At 41.3% G+C, this 24,985-nt stretch overlaps 1 protein-coding gene across 1 annotated transcript in view; it reads left to right on the forward strand.

Moving 5' to 3' along the window:
* Positions 1 to 24,985, forward strand: part of traf4a (tnf receptor-associated factor 4a) — a 32,423-nt gene that overhangs the window by 3,121 nt on the left and 4,317 nt on the right. Inside the window, exons 2-5 of the mRNA XM_010773826.1 lie at positions 20,058 to 20,109; positions 23,305 to 23,409; positions 23,527 to 23,688; positions 24,687 to 24,848. Of these exons, the coding sequence (XP_010772128.1) occupies positions 20,058 to 20,109; positions 23,305 to 23,409; positions 23,527 to 23,688; positions 24,687 to 24,848 (481 nt within the window). The remainder of the gene's footprint in view (positions 1 to 20,057; positions 20,110 to 23,304; positions 23,410 to 23,526; positions 23,689 to 24,686; positions 24,849 to 24,985) is intronic.

Raw genomic sequence — 24,985 nt, forward strand, 5'->3', positions numbered from 1 at the left:
TCTTTTGAGTTGCAGCCTTTGAAAAACGTGTTGACCATTGCAGACGATAAAGACAACAATCCATTTATATACAACTAATCAACACCTGATGGTTATTTTTTCTATTAATTACTTAAAATTCAAAAGTCTTTATTTATTTTACATTTGTAAGGGCAGCCTTGATCATTAAAACTGTTGTGGTCAAAGTGGTACCTCATAACTCTTATCAGATTCCATCCGAAGGTGGTATTCAGATGTCTAAACAAGTTCTCCTGATGCTCTTCTCAGGTAGAATAAAGTTTAAATCAACATTTAAATCAACAGTACATTATAGTTCAGCAGCTCTCCCACCTTCACTAACTCTGACAGGCAGAAGCAAAGCTGCCTCGTCACCTCTTTAATTAACAAAGTATGCCAGTCGAGTCCACTTTAAGATCTCTTGGCCGTCGAGCGCACGCATTTATTTGTGAGAAGAGTTCCAGTTTATTGGGGCTGACAGACAGTAGTTAGCTAATGCTTCGCCTGTTGTGCAACAAGGTTGATCCTTTTGCTGTAATTATTGGAGGCTGTGTAATATCCAGTCTGGGCTTGCCAGCCGACTCTGCCCACTTTCACCCTGACAGCGGAGCTCGCCGCTCTGTTGCAATACACAGGAATGTTACTGCATTGCATTTCTTCAATGTGCATCAGGCTTTCTCAAGAAATAGACCTTGTGATCACCGGGACTTCAATTAATTGAAATATGTCTTAAATACACTTAATAGTGTAGTTGTAAGTCGAAATGTAATCAAGTTTGTAGTTATTAATGTAAATAATTCTGTATTTTAAGTTGTTAATTATTACATTTGGAATATTACATGTTAGTTTATCATTTATGAAAGTTGTTAAAATATAAAATAAATCTTTATAAACACTTTAATGTGGCTTTAAGCACATATAAGGACATTTTAAGTGTTGATTCATGTTTTGTACGGACATCAATGATTATAACTTATTTTATGAATTCATATTTTATATTATTACACATATTTTAATATTGTCATTAATTGTCAATATATACACAAGTCTACAATTCACTACAAGTTGTATTTAGCATTGTTTACAACCCTATTTTAGTGTGTTAAACCATTTGTTCAATGCTGATACTGGTAATGGATGCTAACACAAATAAAGGGTTAATCCTGTATTTTCACTTCAAAGCTTGTCAAAATAAAGTTCCTTGAGAGGTACTCGAGGAAACGCATGAATTGTTCTCCTTTCCCATGTGTCAGCTCCATGAAGAGCGTGTGTGTGCCTCCTCTGTGTTCATAGGCATGTTAGCATGTGATGCTAATGGGCTGTGTTTCCGCCCCGGGAGGAATGTTTAAACACTTGACAGTCCTGGAGGCTGCCCCAACTCCAAAGGAGAATCATGGGGTAAAAAGCAGCCCGGCCCTGCAGAGTTAACACTCTGCAATCAAATATGAGTCACATGCTTCAACACTTGAGTGTGTGCTGACCGGGGTAGGCCTTTGTTTTAGCAACACCGTCTCTTTAATAAAGGGGAATTAACACTTAATGGTATGTAACATCATTTTCTTCACTGTGTGGGGGCTAAGTAGCCCTCACACATGCCAGGCCTCATGGCTCATCAGTCCTGGGCCTCCTGAGCTGTAGTAATGCCATGACAGCGCTGTCTCTCTGGGCATGATGCAGGGCTGTGCCACGGCCTTGCCAGGGGTGTAATTGGTTTGTTCGGATCGGGAGTTTTTTCTTCCACGCACTCGTGTCGAGCTGCAACTGCTGACTTACCCAGAGTCACGAGGAACTCCAAAGTGGGCTATAAGGATTTCTTTCCACAACTATATTATTCACTGTCCAAAAGCCAGGGGAGTGTTTTTATTTTTTGTGGAATGGGCAGTGATTCATTTTAACTTTGACACATCCTCTGTGTGTAGCGCAGTTTTATTCTCTCCTCATCTAGGTGATACTCACTCTCCCACGCTTTTATAGTCTCGGTGCCTTGATGCACAACCACCAACATCATAACAGACTCTTTTACTCTTCCTACAGCAGCGACTGTCTGTCTTACATGTATGTGTTGGTTTAGTGGAAGAAGAATTTATGCTATTTTATAAGTGACCTCTTATGAAGGGTCTATAAGGTCTAGTTAATGGCTTTATTAATGCAAGAGAGTAAATGAACATTTTTCCTTCAAATTTAAAAAGCTAAAAAGACTTGTTTCCCGCTTCTTTCACAACCCTAAAGCCATTTAGAATATAACTGGTCTGTAAAGCTTTAGTGAGTGATGTAATAACCATTGAAACACTTTATAAAGGCTGACTTGTCAGAAAGTGGTACCATAAAAATCACACGCTTGTGCCTGAAAGGCATTTGGCCCCGTCAACATGTGGTAACGGAGGTTATTTCTCTCCTTTAAACACATGATGAGTCTACTTTTGTCCATTGTGCGTGCAGCCGTGCAGAGGGATGTATAGAGAGGCACTTTAGGCGTTTCTTTAAGGCCTAAATAGAGCTGTGTTGCATTTGTGCCCAGTGTTGTGTGTAAGTTTGCCACTTGAGGCAGCTGGGGCTTTGTGTCTCAGTGGGTATCTATATCTGAATGGGAGCAATGCCATGGATGGCTGATGAATGACTGTGTGTTCATTACCATCCCCGGCCCTCTGTCCCCTCAGAGAGACATTCAAAGTCCCCTGCAGGTGTCCGAAGGCTGCGATGGCATCCTGGGTCCAGATCCGGAGAGTTTTGGGGGGGTGCTCTGCTGTCCCATCCTGTCTTGACGACAATGATGGTCAGTGAGCTGCACACACAGAGAGATGTTGTCTTCAGCTGTGTGAAAGCCCTCAGGCCTCCGCTCTGCACTTTGAGGTCTGTGAAGGCGTCTCAGAGCTGTGCACTGAGGCGACTCAGCTGATGTACTAGGGGTGACAGAGCTGGAAACAGTAAGTACATCAATGCATAGGAAGAGACACTCATTCCGAGAAGATATACACAAGCATTTGTCTTGGGAAGTAACAGTCAGTACTTTTCCTGAATGTTGCTACACCTTTATGATGTGCCATACCTGTGAAGTGAAGAGACACACATCAGTGAGCCGCCCACCTGTATCTCTTGTTGTAGCGACTGAACGTTCTCTCACTCATGGACTTTGAAACTAATGTTTACATGTTCCTAATCTTTAAAGATTAACACATATGTTTACTTGCTGCTGTATCAAGCTCATTACTTCCCAATTTAAAATTAAAGTTCCTATAGCAAAGGCATAGTTACACCAAGTCTGTCTGAAGTGTTTTATCCAAAATCTGGAGTTTGTATCTTGGAGTTTGGTTAAGTTCGACATTATAAGCTATACCTGCAGCAAACAGTTATTCTCATGAATGTATTTTGATAATAATAACTTCAAAGTTTGAATAAATGACTGCTAATACTGGGTCATTGTCATAAATCCATGGATTCATATTGCAATGATGGAAAAATGCACTTAAGCTACAAATGAAAGCCAGAGAATGAAATCCAAACAAACAACAGGAAACGACCCTAAATCATAGTATTTTATGGGTATAAGGAAATGGATGTTGACATCCGAAAGCCTGCAATTACCCATGTTTGAAAGGCTAGCAATAAGAGAATTAACTCAAAGTGCAGTTGTTGGTTGAAAATGAGTGTACTCTCACTTTGTGTAAACTCCAGAGAAGGTAGATCATTACAGACAGTCCAATAATTCCGTTTTTTTTACTAACACCATGATGAATGTGACATTGGTTTACATGCTCTGATTCTTCTCTAAACTTTCCCACCATGGTTCGAAATAAAGAAAACAAACAGCAGAATAAGAATACTAGAGTAGTTATGGCTCGTATGGACAAAAAAAGACCTTTGCAGAGGAAACTTAAATACTTAACTCAATAACCCCACTCTTGTCCTTTTAAAATATTTCTTTGAGCCCCATCACCCGAGAGACAGTCAGATAGATGTTAGCTTGCCAGTTTCAGGATAAGGTAATTTGCGTTGAATCTCTTGGGAGGAAGCTGCAAGGCTTTTGCAGATACAGCTGTGACATCGCTGAGAGAAAGTGCCCTGACCATTTTACACAGCTGCAGAGGTCCAGAAAATATGTTATTGTGAGATCTCGTATTGTGACAGCTGTTTGAATGTAAAGAAATGAGAGTGAGGCCCTTGTGACTTTTAAAAGATGGAGCAGATCCTTCAACTTCTGGGTGTATTTCCTCATTGAGATGTTTTGGTTTAGGGCCGCTCTTCTTACTTTCAGGTCACATCATCTGTCTCCAGCTTGAGGGTTTATTAGTGACAGCCCGTTCAAGATTTTATTTGAATCCCAACCAAAACTGCCTAGATAGTTCAGCTAGCTGTAGCTTCAGAAAGGAATACAGGCCAAATGCTTTGTCTTGTTCAAGAACTCTAAACTAAAACTAGTTTACTTCTACATGAGCCCTGACCGTCTGTTCAAATCAAGTGACTGTAGACATCATGCCGTTTCCCCACTGTGGTTGAAAAAGTTGTGAAGGTTTAGGCGAGAGGACATTTACATCTTCGTGACTCACTCAACTTCGTCACACCTGAATTACTCACAGAGAATAAACTTTTAATGACTTCAATTACTAGTCTCTTCTAGTTCCTACTTTGTGTTGTTACATAAAGAGCTGAGCTCATCTTCGCAGGTGGTTCGATTGTTGTGGAGTGTATCAGAAGCTTTGTAGCATTGGTCTTCGTTGGTTTCTATCAAAAATAAAGATAAATATTGTAGAATTAAGAAGAGGAAATTTATAATTGATGAGTATATAACATTTCAATAACAATAGTTTACTTTAAGGTGCAGTGAGTAGGATTTAGGGGAATCTATGTATTTGCAGAAATAAAATAATCATAAATAGGTTTCTATTTGTGTATAATTCTCCAAAACTAAGAGTCCTTTTGTTTTGGTTACCACCATGTTGCATTGCCATGTTTCGAGAGTGGCTCAGTGTTGATTAGATTAATATAACTATCCCTAAATGAAATTACACAAATGAGCAGCAGTGTGAATGCAGCCTCATATAGCGCCACTTATAGACATGCCTCAACATGCCCTCCTCATATATAAGGGCCCCTTTAAAACTGAATCTCCCAGCGTTAGGGGCAAAACAAAGACGCCAAATATTCCAGATATTCAGCAAAGCACCTTGCCCCTCACACAGCGAGCATGCTGGGACCGAGCCGTCAAACCCAGCCCTGCTGCTGCTGGACTGACGCCAGTTGGCTCAGATCTGAAAAGCATGGCTAGTGCTTACACGAGGCGGGGTATGCAGACTATGTGAGACAGCTAACATCAAGGTATGTTTATCATAACACGTACATGCCTGTTCCCACAAAACCTGCGCGCCCCTCCAGAAGGTTTATAGTTGGGGTGTTAAGCTGTGGTTATGTGAGGGTATGAAGCAATTGTTCAGCTCAAAACCATTTCAGTGCTCTATCAGTCTATCTGGCTTCATCTGCACTGACCCCGCCCCGCCTCCCCCCAATCTGCTTGTCTTGTGCTCAGGTCACTGAACAGAGTTGACAGTGTGACGGCAACACACATGTTCAAACTCCCACAGAAATTATTCCAGCAGGATGCTTTTTGTTTCCGTGTCAAATGTTTGTGCATAACTATAAATAATCTCCACAACAGTTAACCCGTCAGATACAATTATTTTATTTACCTAAAACATATTAGTAGCCATTTTGATTATCAATATACTACTAAAGTTTTTATTTTCTGCCAACATGACAGAACATCTGTGTGTGTCATTTGGCTTTTGAAGTGGTTATTTGAGAAGAAACTGGCCGATTCATTCAATAAACAACAAACATTGTTCGATGCAACCCTAGCAACTAATACTATTACCATTTATATAGAAAATGTCAAGTAATGACCCATGCATTAAGTTATTGAGTTTGTTTCTCTTGATTTTGAGTCAAACTGTCCAGCTATTATTCACACAGTGAAATAAGCTCACATCAACACACTCATACTTGTCCACCATCTAGCGTAGAAGAAAGAGCTTTGATGCAGTTTCTTAGTTTCTTAAGTGCACAAACTCCTGATTGAAGCATTTCCACATAATCACCCATAATATGAGTATTTCGCTGACGGTCTTATTTTTATTGGGGAATTGTCTTAACTGTCTGACTGCAGAGTGACCGCTGGTTGCTGAGCAGACAGGCTGGCATGTGAGGAATCTGAGTCTGAAAGGAGAGCAGCTGGGAGCGGAGCAGGGAGCACGGGGAAGTGGGCGACTCAAGGCACCTGTCCTCAGTGAAAGGCTCCTCTGTAGAGCCGAACAGGTGTCGGCGAAGCAGTTAAGCCCTTCACTTGAAGCGGACACACTCGTGAATTATACTAATTTATCCACAGGGGCCCCGTCAATGTTAAGGTCAATGCCCAGTTGCCCCTCTGCCTTTCCGCTTCCTTCCTGCCAAGACTCTTCCACCTTCCTCTAGTCAGCATGGCTGTTTACTACGGTGGTCCTTTTAACCAAACAGCTCAATGACTCTGTCAAGTATACACTAACCCCTTTGTGTTGTGTCTCGCAGCTCATTCTCACATATGTCAACACAGCGCTAATGCTCTGAACCCTTCTTCCTCCCTCGGCACAAGCCAACTATTGATCCTATGAAAGGGCCGCGCAGGAAGTCACTCTGTCAGGTGCATGTCCAGATGGATCATTCAGTCAGCTCATAGGACGAGTGTTTGTGCATTTCTATACTCTCAGATCACCAACCATGGCAAAATGGCAAGGGATCGGCTGACTGTGGTCATGGATTGACAAGTTTGACACTTGACTTTTAATCTTAAATCTTTTGGTAATTAAAATATAGTTTTCAATTTGCTAATTCTGTCCGACCAACAGTCCAAAACCTAGAGAGAACCTTAAAAAGAAATCACTCTACGTTACGAAGAAGAACATATAAAAAAACTGAAATGATTCTCAATTGAGGAGCTTAATCTAATTAATTTGCGAATGTTTGCTTAAAATATTATTTTATTATTAAAAAAGCAATACCAAACAGCTGGTCAAACGTATTGTCTATCTGACACATATGAAAATAGCATTGTCATCTTTATTATTACAAGAATAGAATCTATTTTTTATGAATTTATCTTATTGTTTGCTCCTTTGAATACCCACTGCCCTTTTTGCGCTGATTGAAAAATCTTGTCATTTATCTCATTGTTGCTCCCAGCAACAACGGCAGGTTGAAGAATTCATGCTAGACGAACAATGCAGCTGAGGCGTTTTGAAACAAAGGAGGCGATTTGACGTCAGCACCTCGCCTCGCTGAACAAAGAAATTGCATCCACAAAGCAAAGAAGTGGACAACTGCAGGAGGCGCAGCTCTGAGCTGGCTCTCAGTCAGTCAGAGGCATGAACAGACCCGGGGGCGGCTTCCTGTGCCGCTGTAATCCACATGTAGGTTAGTCCTCATAGATTCAGACTGATAAGGGAATACAGGAGCCACAGCATGTCTGAGATTATAACAGCTGATAATAGGACCAGCCATTGTTTATTTATCAGGAATAAGTGCATGTGTCTGTGCCACACACACACACACACACACACACACACACACACACACACACACACACACACACACACACACACACACACACACACACACACACACACACACACACACACTTAAAAAATCCCTCACCTTCACTCCCAGTTACCATGGACACAAAAGCACAGGACCTAAAATTGTCACTGCCTTCGATGTGCACAGCTCACAGGCCTGCATCAGCTAACTGATAAATCAAGAAAATAAGCTTTTCTTCTCGCAGTTCAATGGGAATGCAAATGAGCCCGAGGCAGATATTCACGTTATATAATGCTGTTTGCTTTTATGATATCTGACAAGGAAGTAAGGCTTTCATTTGACCAGTTTTTGAAGGTGAGCAGCATCGAGGAAGACGCACGAGGCTGAGAGAACGTTTTCAGTTTTCTGCCCGAGGAACACAAATGACCCGTGCCACATCAGACTCGTTGCTGTGCTTCCTGCTCTTGGCTGTAATAACGGTGACTCACATTGAGGCAGGTCACACACTTTGACAAGAGAAATCCAAATCATTATCCCATCTCCATTTTGTGTTTAGTTCAGCGTGACAAACTCTATTGATGTGGAATAAAATGTGCATACCACTTTCTCAACTTCCAAAACAGTTGGACTCATCCTGGCTAATTAATGAATGTGTCACAGAGGGCATTACACATTTTTCTTCTTTTTGTCGGATGGGACTAAAATAACTTGCACAGTAAAGTTGATAATGGTTCACCCACACCTGCAGTCTAACGCCAACCTAGAAGGTCAGCTCGAGGGGTGTTTTATGTAGAGCACTTTTGAAAGACAGTTCGTACTGAAAGCTCCGATCCAGAGCATCGCATCAGCATTGACCGAATGAACAGAAACAAATGTGGATGATCTTTTCTTCACGTTAACAGACAAAGTAGATACTTGTATGACGCGCAAATCTTAACAAAAAATGCAGAGAATCATCAGAAGAAAAAGCTAATGAATCCACCTTTTCTATCCACCACTAGTGTGTGATAGTTGGGCGCATCTCAGTGAAACCAGTAGAACCTCACACTCATAAAACGAGCGGAAAAAGAGATGTAAATATGGCAATATATTTTGTTCATTTGGAAGAATCCTAATCTCTTGGTCAATGCAGATCTAATGATTTTCTCTATCAACATTTTTTTAGTCCCGTCAGTGAATGTCTATAGCCGCGTTCACACCGCAGTACTTTTCCCACTTTAGTTCCGATATAGTTCCGAAATGTCGCGTTCACACCAAAAAGAGCCGGAACTAAAATTAGTTCATGAGAACCTTTTTGACCCCCTTCTCCGTGTCGTGGGAGAAAAAGGTTCCTATGTCTGATTGACTGGGCAGAATGCAAACCACGCCGTTTTGTGAAGCCGCCATTTTATTATCCTCGCATTAGCATCATTAGCATTAGCCCAGCGCACAAACGCAGAGAGACTAACTTATAGCAACACAAAAGAAAACATGGGAGCGGTGGATATGAGGAGGTGTCAGCATTCTGGCAATTTACTCGGAAGGCTTCAGTAGAAGCTGCTGGGAGTCCCAGCAGCTTCTACTGAAGCCAGTCCCCAATTCCGGGGACTTCCGGCCGGGGACTTCGGGTGGCAGTATACGCCGTGAAGTTGTTTGCGGCCTGCCAGTAAACCCAAAGCAGAAGAAGAAGTGACGTCAGCGGCTTCATTTGCCTAATCCTTCCCCAGGAACTTATTCCGGTGTGAACGCGATCTGTACTTAGTTCATGAGAACTAAAGAGTTCTCATGAACTAAGTTCTCATGAACCTTTGTGGGAAAAGTACTGCGGTGTGAATGCGCCTTATGTTCATGTATCACATGATATTCGCTGAGCGTGTGTCTTGATGATATTATCCAGTCTTTCAATGCCGTTGTTTTTACTTCTAAGAGTTATTTTGCCAAGCCGATTGTATCAAGTAAATTGTATGCATCATTGCGAGTTTGGTGCTTCACTTCCTGTTCCGGTGTACAGGGGGTGAACAGGTTCAGGTTAATTAAAAGATTTGTTGTCCATAAGATGTGACTGGGTGAAGGGATTATCTGCACTGCCCACCTGCTGCTGCTGGACGTGCAGAGCAGGCCATGCTGAATTGTTGTGAGATAATCTGCCTTCCTGTATCATGTATAGGTTATTGTAGTCTGTTTTTTGTAGAATTTGGTCTTGTGTTCTCTCTCAGCTTGTTCACAACTCACTTTGGCTTCACATATTTTCAAAGGAGCGACATTCGATGTGCCATATAAAGAATAGTTTTAATTGAAGGGTGTTGAGAACTGCGTACATTAGAAACAACTGTCTTTGTCTGCTGTATGAATGTAGGCATTGGGACTACATAAATGAATGAACTGAAGTGCTGACGGATTGCTATAAAACATGATTCATGGTAAGAGCATGCAAAGCAGCAGCTCGTCTTTCCCTCCTCCGGTGCCATAAGCTCATGTGTCTAGGTGCTGCTAAATCGCGAAACTTTACCTCTAAGTGGTCTCTGATTGATGCTTTTCCTCTGGTGGCCAACAGTGGAGTAAATTCCCCTTTAAAGAGAAATTGTCCCTCTTGGCCTCTGGGCTGGGTGAAACAGATATGTGTTTTTGAAACTCGTAAAACAAACTCCACAGAGAGCAAACGGAGGTTGATACAAAGGAATAATGAGCCGTTTGGACCAGCTAACAAGCATTTCCCAAGCATATTCCTCTTCTTTCTTACACAGGAGTTAGGACGGTCCTGACAAAAAAAGGTTTTCTTGCAGTTTATTCAGGCTGAAATCCACACCACTTCATTTAGGAAAACGACTTGTGAATGATCCCACCATCGGATGACCTCACTTGTGGCGTCTTAATCAGTTAAAGAAGCATACAACCTCTGGGTGTAAAATCATTTTTTAATTTAAAATGGTTCTTTAACACAAACACCTTGTGGGATTATGTGCCATTTCTTTTACTTTAATCTTTATTACTGCGAGGGAGTACAAAGACTCCACAAAAGCTCAATCCTGTCTTGACTGGTGGAGGATTTTCATATTTAAAGATGTGCCCTTTTCATGCGGTCCTGGTATTTACATCTCATGTGAATATCCTGTGTATGTGAAGGACTGATCTATCTGCTGCTATCCTTACTAATCACAGAAAGTGTTTAAAACGTGAGCTGCTTTATGATACAAAATATGTTATCTCTGGATTTACAGGGCATTAACCTTCTGACCTCTCTATCAACCATCTGTCACATATTCTGGCAATCTACAACATGCTAGCCCAAGCAGAACTTTATGAAATAAAATGCCTCCAGAAACTTGTAAGTGCATGTTCTTGTGGAGAGTTACATCGCAGAATATTGGAACTGTTTCATTATCTGTCAGCTTATTATGGCACTCATATTACAGCTACCTGCTGATAAAATAGTATTGCAGATTAAATAAAATGTTTTCTATTGATTATACTCTCAAATATATAAATTGAGGATTTTCTAACCTTTGGACGGAACCAGGCCAGCTTTTTTCCCCTTGTTTCCAGTCTTAACGCTAAGCTAATTGAGCTTGGACAGTTGAAGACAGTTGCTGGCTGTAGCTATCAGCAAAAAAGCAAATAAGCTCGTTTCCCAAAATGTGTTGATATTGCTGTTAAGTTTTAATAACAAATCTGAGAAATTACCTCAAACTGAACACCTGCACATTATCTAGCTTCTTTTTTTCTGACTGACGCCTTTTATTATTGTAGTCGCATTCACATGCTGATTGAAAATGCATTTTCTATTCTTTTGACAGACAGCTTGTATTATGGCCCAAAGCGCGCTGCTCCTTCCACACTTAATCTGTATTAATGCTGCGATTTCATGCTGTGCTTCTCAATGATTGTGACTCCAATGGCACATTCATTAATGCCATTTGAAGGAAAAATTAGATGACTGTTTCTAGTGCTACTTCTCCCGTGCCATATGCATACAGTTGGCAGGCAGTTCTCAGTTTTTAATAGGCCAGGCAATGCCTTGGCAATCTCCAAACCCCTCTGTCCAGTGCAGGCATTCCACAGGATTAGCGTGGCAGCGTGGCAGCTCCTCGAAGCCAGCCAGCCGCTGTCGCTGCACATCGCCCTTTTGAGCAGAAATCTGTCCTCTGAAGCTGAGCTAAAATTAGACCAGCCATCTGTGATTAAAACAGCTAAAATATACACGTGTCTGGTGCATTTTATGGCATGTAACTGCTTCCATTTGGGGTGAGTTGGTGAATCACGGCCATAGATCACGGCTGATCACTCTCTTTCACAAATGTGTGTCAGTGGGTAGTAAAATGGAGAGTGGGGTTTTTAACACCCATTGCAACCTTGACAGCAGCTTTTAGCGCTTTTTTAAAGACCGGTAGGTCCTTCTCACATATGCTACATGTTAAAGCTCAGGACTTCCATTGATCTCAAGGCATAGACCTCCATCTGCTCCGCCCCTCTACAAACCGCCCTTCAACCAGATCAAACGTAAAGCGTCTCTTTCAAGCCCTCCTTTCCTTTTATGTATCCAGCTCCTGCATGTGGGTACGCCTCCGATAGGTGGTCTCTTTTTTTGCTGTGCTGAGTGGATGAGCGTGACTGCATTACACTACATGAGCTCGGCTCCTGACACAATTGGTGGGACAGTCTCCCCGTCCCCCAGCACCACCACCACCACCACTACCATCACCCTGCACCTAGATCAGCAGCAGTTAATGAAAGTGGATTGATTTTCCCGTACCTTCTGCATACAGCGTATAATCTGGGGGGTGAAATCGACCAGGAAAATAACAGATCCTACAGCATTCTATTACATTTGCTGTTTTATTTATTTAAAAGCCTGCCAGTCTGTATACTGTTGGTTTGAAACTGAACAACCTGTTGACATGATATGGATTTTAAACAGGATGATATAAAAGGCTTCAACCATATTTTAGCATGCGAGAATATCAGTCTATTTATCCAACTCCCTGCAAAACAGCAAATTACTGTATTTCCAAAATCTCAAAGTATTTCATGTTGTATCCTCCCCTCTCTGATAAAGACTCCAAGTCAAAGCCCGATCACACTGATGGAAGGAGACAGTTCTGGGGGATTATAAATACTTTTAAGCGCTGTCTCCCCTTCTCAAACACTTAAGGATGGATTATGGAATTTTGCAGGCTTGTGCTGGTTCTGCAGATGGCTAATGACCATCCGTCGACTTCCTTCCTTCCTTCTTTCCTTACCTCCTTTTCTTCCTTATTTCAGTCCTTCCTTCCTTCCTTGCTTCCTTGATGCCTCTCACTCTGTCTCTGTACCCAGCTTGTCCTCTGGCAGGTGGCTCTTTTCTATAGCATTTGCTCTCATGGCATGGTGTTTTCTAAGCCGCTCCCCAGGCAATTACGATGAGTCACCTTATTAATTGCTCGCAAATTCAAACTGACTGTCTAATTTTGCCCCGACAGTTCCTCTGACCTATTCTTTATAATCACACAAGCAAAATATTTCCGCATAGGAAATGTAGCTCTGAACATATTGCAAACCTATAGTACTTATCTTCCACTAGATGTACTTTTGGCTAATCATTTTCAAAAACACAGACGTTTGGTGGGCTGTATGTTTTTGGAATGGTATGTTCTTTCTGTTTTTATATTTTTTTATAAATTGAGTGGGTAGACATTGAAACAAACATTCTTTTGTCCAAGAACAGGAATTTGCCTGGGTTACATCTAATAGTCACATCGGTCTATGTTTTCACAGTATTTTTTATAATTCATTTTGTACATTAATGCAGTATTCAGTAAAGTTCTGTTGTTGTTGTTGAAATGTAAATATTCTCCATACAGTACTCAGTAATATATTACTCTTTATCTGCTGCCTGTGCCACTGCATAGCTGACATTTCAGAAAAACAAACTGAGATTGTGTTAACCTTTGAACACTTTATAGCTGTGTGAACTTGCTCACAGATGGCTTGTGCTCACAAATGTCAGAACGGTGAGGCCAACTGCGAGGAGAAATGAATATTATTACATAAGCAATGATGGCATGAGCATCGTGGCCTCAGGTATATTTAATGTTGGAATGTATGCTAGTGAAATTATCTTAGTCAGTGTATTAAACAAAAGAGAGGAACAAAAGCCTGAAAATATAATTTCCTTTGCAGGTAGTGTAAGTGTAGCTCATAATAACACAATCCTTTTAATGGTTTTTCTATCTTGGTCCACGTTTGTTCCCAGTGAGTGTGCTACATGGGGTGCTGGAGATGAAGCCAGGGAAAGAGGCCAGACATCCACCCACACACACACGCACGCACGCACACACACACACACACACACACACACACACACACACACGAACACACACGAACACACACACACTCGTAGTAGTGCCTTTCAACAACTTGCATCATTTTTCTCCTGCCTTGGCAAAGCATCACAATAAAATACAAATAAAAAAAGGGTTCATCTGGTTGGGGAAGCATAAAATAGAGATTTCAAACTGCACCATAAAGTTGAACTGCTTGATTTATATAAAAAAGGGTATAATCACCATTAGAAGTGCTATAATTTTCCGCCTGTCTTTTTAGGCTTGTCTAACACTGAGTCATATGTAATTTATTTCTGTGGAGTTGAGGACCATGACCTGCAGACTGTCAGCGATTGTTGCTTTCTATGAAACAGCTGCCACTGGCTGTTAGTGACCAGCAGATGAAGAAGAATAGGATTTTACAGGTGTCATATTCAGGACAGGCGTGCACTAAACTCAACAAGCAGGTTCCTGAAAGCTATCAAGCTGTAGGAATGTATTCCCATCTCTTTCTTTTGGAGAGAATGATGTATAAGGTCGTGTTTCATTGAATTTACGGCCTTTCCTTTGATAGAAACATATATCTATCAGGCACCTGTGAAACACTTAATCCCACTGGACTAATTTCATCAGACGACCCCTGTGTTTGGTGAAAATATGGTCTGTAATTAATAATAACATTTATCATTTACAAGAGAAGGACAGAGCAGATTGGAACAAGATTTAGCACTCATATGAACTCGATCAATTTCGATACAATTGCAGCAGGACGGCAGGTTGTACTCGTCTCATAAAACAGAGAAGATGATTTAAGTATCCACTGTTTAACTGGCTGAAAGGCTTCGCTGGCAGCTCAATTAAATGACAAAAATAAGGGAATGTTTGGGTTTTTTAACCAAAAATAATTTCACAAAATTCAGCCCCTTCCTTTCCAAAATATTTCCGGTATTTTAGTGTTCACTATTAGAAGAAATAACCTACATGCTGAGCTACAGTAGGTGTCAAATAAAAAATCAAGTAGTTTTTTTATTGTGTTGGAAGCTGACATATTCATAATTATCAGCATTACCTCTCTATTAGAAGCGGCCATAGAGAATGTCCACAACTAATGTGTGGTCCAGCAAACCGTAGGTATGAATACTTTGTCTTGTATTAAATCCCTCACAAGAAGCTGTCACAGCAGCTCTGAGGGTATATCCCACGCAGACAGCCTGTGGCGAGCAGGTGAATCACCTGTGGGCAGGTGCATTATCACACTCTGGGAAAGTAGGAGTTTCTCCTCCCTTTTCAGATAACTGAGAAGGCTGCAGAGAGCTCGGACCAATGCCAAATCAGCCGCGGGCGAAGGAAGCTCTACATTCGCAGCGTATCGGGTTTCACAGGTGGAGACAGCCCACCTGCCCTGTCACTCGACTTGGTTTAAGAATCGCTTTAGTCAGCAGCTCACATGAGGGAGTTAATCTAGTTGTAAGAATGTGAAGGAAGAGCTTCTGCAGCTTTAAAGTCCAGGTAGAGAGAGCACGTTTTCAGAGGACGAATTGTCAGACTCAGTTTGTTTAAGTATGACAGCCTATACATAATGTGATTGACAAAATACACTTTACAGAAATATGATGGTATACTAAATTAGTTTTTTCCTCCACTGAGTACACCATTGTTTTAAATGTAACTGAGAGGCAGATCCTCAATTTTCATTTGGAATCAATTAAAACAACGTGTGGGTTGTGGTGAGACAGCCCCAAAGGCAGCTGGGAAAACATTACAACCATCTATTCAATCTTTGGAAAAACATTTGCTTCCTTTTTGTGAAATTTCCATAATTAAAGTGGCAGTAGCTCTCTAAAGTCACACGTCATACATAAATTCAATGTTGGTACAAAACTGCTGACTGTGATTTCCTCTTACTCAATTCCAGTTGGTAGTAATGAACACAGTTTACTTTATATAATATAAGTGTGGACTGGGTTACACTGGTCTCAAAGATTTGTTTCCATACCACAAGTTGTATTCTGCTTGGTATAATACATTTCCATTTAAGTTTTGTACAGTATAAGCCCAAAAGAACTAGCAAATTCTTCCATTTCAGAAGCTGAAGGCAAGGTTTTTATTTGTATTTGTAATGTCTCTATACTATCTGAACTCATTGTTCAAAAGAGAAGTTGTAAAATAAAAAAAGTCATGACTTCACACACACACACACACACACACACACACACACACACACACACACACACACACACACACACACACACACACACACAGACACTGTAAACCAGATGGATTTAGGGGGATTATAGCAACTCTATCTGAGATAAAACAAAGTTCCTGTTTTCTCTTCAACTTCCTCACAGGAAAAGCCGGGAGTTTATTTTCAGCTTGGAGACCGAGAGCCTGAACAGAGGGCGCTGGCGGAATTTAAAGTTTTGTTTGTGTATATATAAATTAATCCTGGTTATAACTTGAAAAGACAAAAAGGGTTGAGCACGAGGATGAACATAAAAGCTAGTGGTGAGCTCCTGCAGGAAATAAGTGGGCAGTTCAGTAGAGGCTCCTCGATGCTATCTGAGAAAATAGCCCGTGTGACAGAGGTCTGTTTGGAGTGTTAATGTGCCACAGACTCGCACTCTCCAAAGACCTCATGCTTTGGATTTAGTTTGTTTAGTGTCTCTCAACAGCCCTGCCCTCCACATAGCAAACACAGGGAGGTTTGTTCAGGAGTCCCTCTGTTAGTTAATATAAAGCAGCTTTCAAGGTCACTGTCACCAGCCTGCGCGCTCTGTGTGGCCCGCAGAAAACCAAAAAACTCCATTCTGCACCGGTGAGATTAAACCTGAGGGATTTGTACTTCTCACCGCTTGACGGTCAGGAGCTGAGCGCAGAGTGACAAAGCATGTTGTGGCGGCTGCCCTCGTGGTATCGTCTGGATAAATGGAAGGCTGTTTAATCTGCGCCTGCAAAGAAGATTTGAGAGGGGCCAATAAGAGGGGAGAGGGATTTAAGGTCAAATGCAATAATAGTTTTGACTAGTTGGTGCATTGCTCCTTCAGAGTGAGTGTTTTTACTAGTTAACACAATGCGATAATGCTTGTGCCCACGTCTGACAGTGAATTTGAGGTGATCTAAACATGACCGTCCCCGCAGCTGAGCAGCTGTTGAGCATCGGCTGCTCTCACAGACAGCGGAGAGAAGGAGGCGATAACATTTTAATGAGGTGATTGCATTATACTGTATGCTGTCCGGACTCAAGCTGCTCCCCTGTGACATCCTAACGCGACACTAAACACTTGTTTGCCGGCCGCTTACCCTGGATGTTCGCTGACGAGGGTGTGAACTGTGGTCTGTGATCTAAACATTTGTGGGAAACTTGTTTTAAAAGAGCCTGGCTGTTTGTGAGGTGCAAGTTCCCACTTGCAAGGATGTACACACAGTTTCCCCTTTGGGCTTTGTGCTACAGTTGTGTTCATCCTTTAATGAGTGCATTAGAGCTACAACTAACGACTATGCCTACTGATTAAACTTTTTTTATTTATACGATTAATCTAAAGCCCAAGTGACAACTATAGATGAGTCTTTTAGCCTGGCCAAAACACAGTTTAAAAATAATAATACAAATAATAATCTCAAATTAGGTCATTTTAGAAACTGGAATCTCAAGATATTTGGCCTGATAAATGAAATATATTATATAATCAATCAATCAACAACATTGCTTTCTGTTTTGTTCATCAACTAATTGCTTTACAAATGATTCAATAAACGTTGGCCTTGAGTCAAATTTGTGATTAGAGAGGAAACAATTAGACAATCAATCGATTAGTTGATCAACAGCTAAATTAATTGGAAACCACCCTGATGATCTATCAATCCTTTCAGTGAGCAATGTGCATCAAAAGACTCATGCAGCTTTTCTGAGTTTATTAAATCACAGACCACTGAAAATCTTTGAGTTTCAGACAAAATATTTAATTTTTTTTTTTTAAACTAAGCACTACAGTATATGATATTCAGTTATATTTTGGGCATGTTGCTCTCTAGTCCTTTTTTAGAAAGCCCTCGATAGTCATATAAGATGGATGTAATTGAACTGGAGCTGCGTTACACATCGGCCCAGCCTTACACTGCTAATGTGCTGTCACAAAGCGGCAGTGAGTTCAACTCACAAGCGACCAAGAGAGTGGAGTGGCATTATCAGCAGTGGGGCCAGAACACATGACTGTGTGGCTCCGGGAGCTTCTCTGCGACCACGGGAGGAATCATCCTGACAGTCTGTGACTTGGCTCTTTTCGCCTGTCTGCCTCTCTGTGCGTCAGACACGGGGCCCGAGCTGGAAGGGGCCCCTGGCTGTCCCCCTGTCCGGAGCTGAGAGCCTGTCGCTTCCCATCTCCTCCCGCTGCGTGGTCGCTGTGCTCTCTACACTCAACAATGTGAGATTATTCCTGGGTGATGGTGATGAGTACTGTAAATGACTTCACACTACACGTGAGATGCTGACTATGCTCTCCCAGTCTAATCGATTGACCCTCTTTTACAGCCCTTTGTGGCTTGTTAATTGGTCTCCAGCTCCCTGCTGACACAGTGACCCTGATGGAGAAGAATTACTGCTGTCTCGTCATGCATTAACCTCCCTCCTCCACCCCCCTCATTTTCATCAACCCTCCCTCCCTCTCAGGCCTAACCTCTGTTCCCATCCCCCCCCTCCCGGGAGCACACTCCCTAGCTTAACAGCATCTGTGTGGACGGGGCCATGTGCACATGCACCCCCGTCCTGTCACATGTCGCTGTGCCTCTGGGGGCTGTGGTCAGGTGACACTGCAGCCAATCAAACACTGAGAAGCACACACTGACTGTTGTCCCCTAATTAGTTTAATATAGGCATGGTCGGGGTTAAGAGAGGCCTCTTTTCATGGGGGGTCAGATCAAGCCTCAGGCCTTGGGATTTTTGAACAAAAACACACTTCCTTGCATCTCTGTTGTCTGCCGTTTCAGTACATTTCGTATGAAAAACAAAATATGTAATTTTCCTCAAACTCTTCAGAGGTGCCCACAATTCTAAAGTTGATATCTTTCTTTGGCTGACCAACAGTCCTGAACCATGTGTTAGTTTACTAGCACCTAAAACAGGAAGGAGTTGAGAATGAATGTTGATATGATTTAATAGTTTATACAAAATATACAAATATTTGAGCTGTAAATGAAGACCCTTTGAGAGCCTCTCTGATCCAGAAACAGCAGGGTGCCGTTACACTGCTGACATCTCCAGAGATTAGACCTGATTCCCTTTTCTGCATTTTTTTAAGAAACCTTTGTGTGTGTGGATGGTTTCCCTGTGCAGCTGCAGGATTCTGTGTAGCGGCTCACCCCTGGTGCCTCCATTATTTAAAAGTGTGAATATTTCATGATGACATCAGGGTGGGAACGTCCTAATGAGCCATGGCACTCGCACATTTGGCCCTAAAACAGGCCAGTGAGGGCTCCTCTGTGGCGCCACAATAACTGAGTGGGGGCTGTTATAAAGTCTTATTTGGGGATTTAACTGCTCGAGGAGAACATTTAAGAAAATAACAATATTTCTGACTCTCGCACAAGCAAACCAGCATCTCGTTGTTTTCTTCCTGAGGAAGAGTCTCGAGCATAAAGGCAGATTTGACTCTCCTTTTTTCTGTGGAAAACAAGCCTGTTAAATCTAGCTCATTGTAATCTAGACTGTGAAACAAGGGCATACATTAAAAACTGACTCTGAGAAAGAAACTATAAATGTAGCTATGACCCGTATCATCAATCATCTCTTTATAATAATGCCATCAGGCTCCAACTTGTAGTTTTGTCTTCTCTGGTATTACAAATCTGTGCAGACGTTTACTTTGAGGTAGAGATAAAAGAGCCTATGTCATTAAAGCCAGAAGTTCAAAGATCTGACTTCATTGTGCAGTGCGTGTTTGTACGTCATATAGGTGAGTCAGAGAACTTCTCAGATTAAGTGTTAGAAGAGACAGAATAAAACACAAGGCGGTGCAGCGCTGCTCTTACAGCCTGTCAAAGGAGCGCCTTTTTGCTTCACTTGTTCTCAGTCAGGGTCTGTGATACTGATCTCACTGAACACTGATTGTGATTTAAAAAATGGCTGACTGTCCTTTTTGAGTCTCATTCTAACAGTTTTTGTCTGCAGTCATGCTTCATTTAAGTGATTCCACTAATAACAAGTTTTCTCTTGTTTTCTTTCAGTGAGGGCGTCTTCAAGTGTCCAGAGGACCAGCTCCCGTTGGACTATGCCAAGGTACAATTACAATCTAATAACACACTTTTTTCCCTCTCTTTCAAAAATGCTGATTTTGAACAATTATATTGTATTGCACACCATGTTCACTATCTTAGCTAAGCATTTTAGCATGATGAAGTTGGCTATTTGGCAAAAAGTACAGCTGAATACCTATAGTTTTGCAGGTATTTGCTACATTTTTGACAAATTGAAGTATTTACCTTATTATTTCGCTTAATAAAAACGATAGAAGATCATGCCAATCCATCCATAGTTGCAGAAATCAGCCCAGAACAAAGTGGTGTACTTTTTTGACTGAATGCACAAAATACAGCTAAAGCAGGTTAATACATTTTTAACATTGAAAAAGGCTTTCCAATTTGAATTCCATGACTTGACTTGATGACATTTTACAATAAAAATAATGAACAACTGTACCAGTGAATCTCTTAATAAGATACAAGCAATAATCCTTAACCTAGAGTCCGGGGTTGTGGTTTATGTCAGTGGGAACAAAACACTGTTCAATTGATTTGAACCACCATTTTTTTCCCCCAAGTAAATATCTCCCAGGAGAAAATAAAACTGTATTTAGATTTTAACTGTACTCTTCCTCTCTTTGTTTTTAAGAGACAGTTAGATGAGATTCTGCCGAGGGGGGAGAAGATAATGACTAACTGTATTCAGAGTAAGAGGATGTGTCTCTCTCATGCGACATCCCAGCTGTAAAGAAAGAGAGGGACTGCAACAAAAGGATAAGGGTTTATTTCTGAACTATGCATCAGAGAATGTAAAACCAACCAACAGTTAATGATCCTCCCTGTTTCTGAGCAGCTTTTGACATCATTTTCAAAAAAGCTTTATGTATATCTCTCCCATATAGTTTGTTAGCATTGGCCTGAGTTAGCTGTCGAGCCATTAACCCGGAGATGCAGCAGTGCAGGTCTGAATGTTGTGCTGAGAGCAATGGAGGCGCCTGTAATAGCAGGGACTTCCCATGGGAAGGATGTGCTCATGGCACACCTGTCAGACATTGTTATTTACCAAGGCTCGCAGTCGCCTGCAAATTCCCTGTCCTGGTGGTCTACTGTCAGGGTTATTGTCCCGCTCGTTGCACACTGTCCTTCAAAAAATGTGCACAAACACAACCTCACTCCTACAGTCATTAAAGGATTGTGTTGCTGCTGCTGCTGTAGTAGTAGTAGTAGTAGTAGTGGTGGTAGTGGTAGTAGTGGTGTGGGACTAACAATGGCTAAACCAGACAGAATAAACCCCCAAGTTTGAGCTCCAAAGAGCTTAACCCCCCTGATCTGCCTGGGACTAAGTTATTAAAAGGTCATTACTGCAGTCTCCCCGCAGATTCCAAGACTGGAACAATGAGAGAGTGTACTTTAGAGGAGTTTTTTCTCCCTCTCCCTGAAATAATGTGATTATGGCAGCAAAATAATGCCTGCCTCCACTGTAAAAGTGCAAGCATCCATTTTAATGTTATATATAATATGTTTGTCAAGCGTATTTGATAGGTTTACACACATGTTTGGTTTGTCTGAGGCTTCTAATCCCGAGTCAGATAAAGACATATTTTGATTGTAGATTATTTTGATGAATTCACTTTTAATTTGATTGCGATAGCTCCCATGTGTCGGTGCAGTAAAAGGCATATGAGTGCATTGGGGCTTTTACCGAGCTGTTATTTGTTTAGAGGGCTGTTGTAACATTTTGAGGAAGTGGCTTTTCTTGTTTGACCAGTGCTTTGCTTGTGTGACAGCATGGGGGGATGGAAGCAGAGCAGATCTGTAAATCCTCCGGACAGCGTGCTGTAGGGGAGGATTTGGGGTGTTTGGGCAGAAAAGTGACTCATCCCCATCACTCAGTAACCGAGGAATTATAAATCTTTTCCTCTGCTCCCAGTTTCTCTCACAGGTCCCATAAACCCACAAACTAACTCATTGATTGTCACTGCAACGACTGCGACGACACATTGATTCGCGCAATCTCAATCCATAGTCTATCTTTATGTGAGCCTTAGACATTCAATCTTTTATAAAGTGATGCAGAATCCAACATGTTATTAAAAAAAAAACATTTAAAGGGTTAAGTCAACATCTTGATAAACACACTTTTTACTTCCTGTAGCTTTTTCGGCTCAGCGTGCCTGTCTGTTGGTCAGCAGGATTACTGAAAAACCACACCATTTTTTAAGAAAGGTTGTGGAAGTGTCCAAGTCATGGGGCAGATACAAATGATGTTTCACTCCTGTTTAGATTGTGAGATAGGGCATTTGTGCTGCGTTCACGTGAATAATTCGAAAATAAGTTTCCAATTGGGAAGATTCACATGAATGTTCCCAAGAATCAGAACAATTAGGAAGCAGTGGTCGAGGTGTTGTTTAAATGCTCTGAGCAATACAATAATACACATCTTTGTAGCCTCCATGTTGTTTCTACATTACGACTTAGAGCCCATGGTCACACTGTAGTCAGATGAACAACTTCTTAAATTGTGAAATGGGATTATTAAAGGAGCATGTGGATGCAGCATAGGCCTTGGTGGAGGTCAGCGCTCTCACAATTCTAGCGTAACTGTTTTTATAATCATTACAGTTAACTGTTTATGTTGAAAGCATTGTTTGCATTTTGAATTTGCACCCTATTGATATTTTCTATTAACTCTCTTTCCAATTTTGTATATTCCCTCGGGATGAATAAACTCCTATTTTATATATCTTTCTTTTCGAGAAATGCCAATCAATACCAATCTCAACGCTGTATTGATAGAGGATGTGTTTAGCTTAGCCTCATACAAGCTGGAATCAAGAGGGCACTGCTAGCCTGGCTATGTCCAAAATTCCAACAAATTTAAATAAAATGCCTACAAGCGACTCTATAGCTGACTTACTAACAGAATGTAGCTGAATAACATGGACAAACCTGTGAATTCATGGTTTTAGAACAAGTTAAATGTTAACAACCCAGGGTCAAATACTGCATCGCCATCTTATGTAACTCCAGAAAGTCAGCTTTTATCGCTCTGGTTTCATCTCCATCAATTAGCTTTTTAAGCTAATCAAATGTTGCTTCTTTTTGGGGTAAAATGCATATTCAGACCCATTCACACCTTTGCTGTATGAAAGTGTTACATTAGAGTCTTCCAGCATTGCCTGGTCGGCTCCTGCAGCTGCTGTACTGACCATGTCCTTTTTATTTTGTTCAGATCTACCCTGACCCAGAGCTGGAGCAGCAGATCCTGGATCTGCCCATCCGCTGCATCCACAGCGAGGAGGGCTGCCGCTGGACCGGCCAAATGAAGCAGCTGCAGGTGAGAAGCTTCAATATCCTCTTATTTTATTGTATTTAGTTTTGATCTCTGCTGCTTATCAAACTGTGATATTTGCGTATTTCCTAACATGTGTGTGTGTCGCTGTGTTTTCCCCAGGCCCACTTCTCCACCTGCGCCTTCAACGTGATACCCTGCCCCAACCGCTGCTCAGTCAAGCTGACACGCCGCGACTTGCCCGAACACCTGCAGCACGACTGCCCCAAGCGCAAGGTCAAGTGCGAGTTTTGTGGCAGCGAGTTCACCGGTGAAGCCTACGAGGTAAACACTCCAAACCTGTTTTCTTTTCCTTTTACAGTTCAGCGAGAGCTTGATGTAAACAACCTAGAGTGACGCAATATAGTTTCCATGTCGATTTGAAAGACATCCTTGTGAAATGTAGGAGAGATTAACGCACGTGTATCTCTATTTTGAAATAACACGTGTTGGTAGAAGAAAATAAGCTTTGACTGGCTCTATGTGTTTTTACAGTGAGAGCGCTGAAGTACCTCAGGGTCTCCTCACTAACACCTCTGTCATTTCCAGCGCCCCCCCTCTGTTTACTCTGGCCCACATGGTGCCTCCTCTGCACACATTTAAAGCATCTTTAATCCATTTATGGCTCTCACATTGGAATTATTCAGTCATCTTTACAACTATGTATCATTCAAAACCTTTCAAAACCTTTCAAAACCACTCCAAAATGTTTTTATTATTGATTCATCTGCGGATTATTTTCCCAATTAAAATATTTTTTTTTAAAAAGAAGAAGATTCAACCAACTCCAAAATCTGCAGCAGCATCATGTTTTATGTTTATATGGATTGATAAATACATTTTCTGAACTTTATTATAAGGAAGGAATGCTGACTATTTAAAAAGCCCTCAGAGTTCAACACTTTATTTGTTTAGTGGGCTAGCCCGACAATGTAGAATAAATTAATTTCATATCTATATATATATATATATGTTATTAAACAATAAGAAAACTATTTTGTTTACAAATATACATCAGTAAACATATCATCATAAGATACATTATTTCACAGGTTATTAATTTGTGTATTTGCTAATTTGTTTGAAATTGTCCTTAACATAGGCTGGTCAAAGATGCACACGAAACATCATGTTTTTTTTTTAGAGAAATCTTGTATATTTTGCTCCTTAAAATGACGTTTTGAGCTATAAAAACTGCAGTTTATGTACCACAATTGAGTAAAGTAGTATTGAATTTATAACCCTGCTTTAAATTGTAATGTCGTGATTCCTCTCTATCTCAGAACCACCAGGGCGTGTGTCCTCAGGAGAGCGTTTACTGTGAGAACAAGTGTGGGGCGAGGATGATGCGTCGCCTGCTGACCCAGCACGGCCAGGCCGAGTGTCCCAAACGCACACAGCCCTGCAAGTACTGCAGCAAGGAGTTTGTCTTTGACACAATCCAGGTCAGTTTCACACAAAGTTTTTTACAAGAATCTCAAGGGATGTTCAAATTATGTTATATTAGATAAGTTAAGTATCTGCCACAATAGTCAGTTTTTTGCAAAATGTGTTTTTAGTTGAAATAAAAGGCTTTTTTTGC

This window comes from Notothenia coriiceps, unplaced genomic scaffold, assembly GCF_000735185.1.
Source record: "Notothenia coriiceps isolate Sejong01 unplaced genomic scaffold, NC01 NC01_scaffold00000339, whole genome shotgun sequence".
NCBI lineage: Eukaryota > Metazoa > Chordata > Actinopteri > Perciformes > Nototheniidae > Notothenia > Notothenia coriiceps.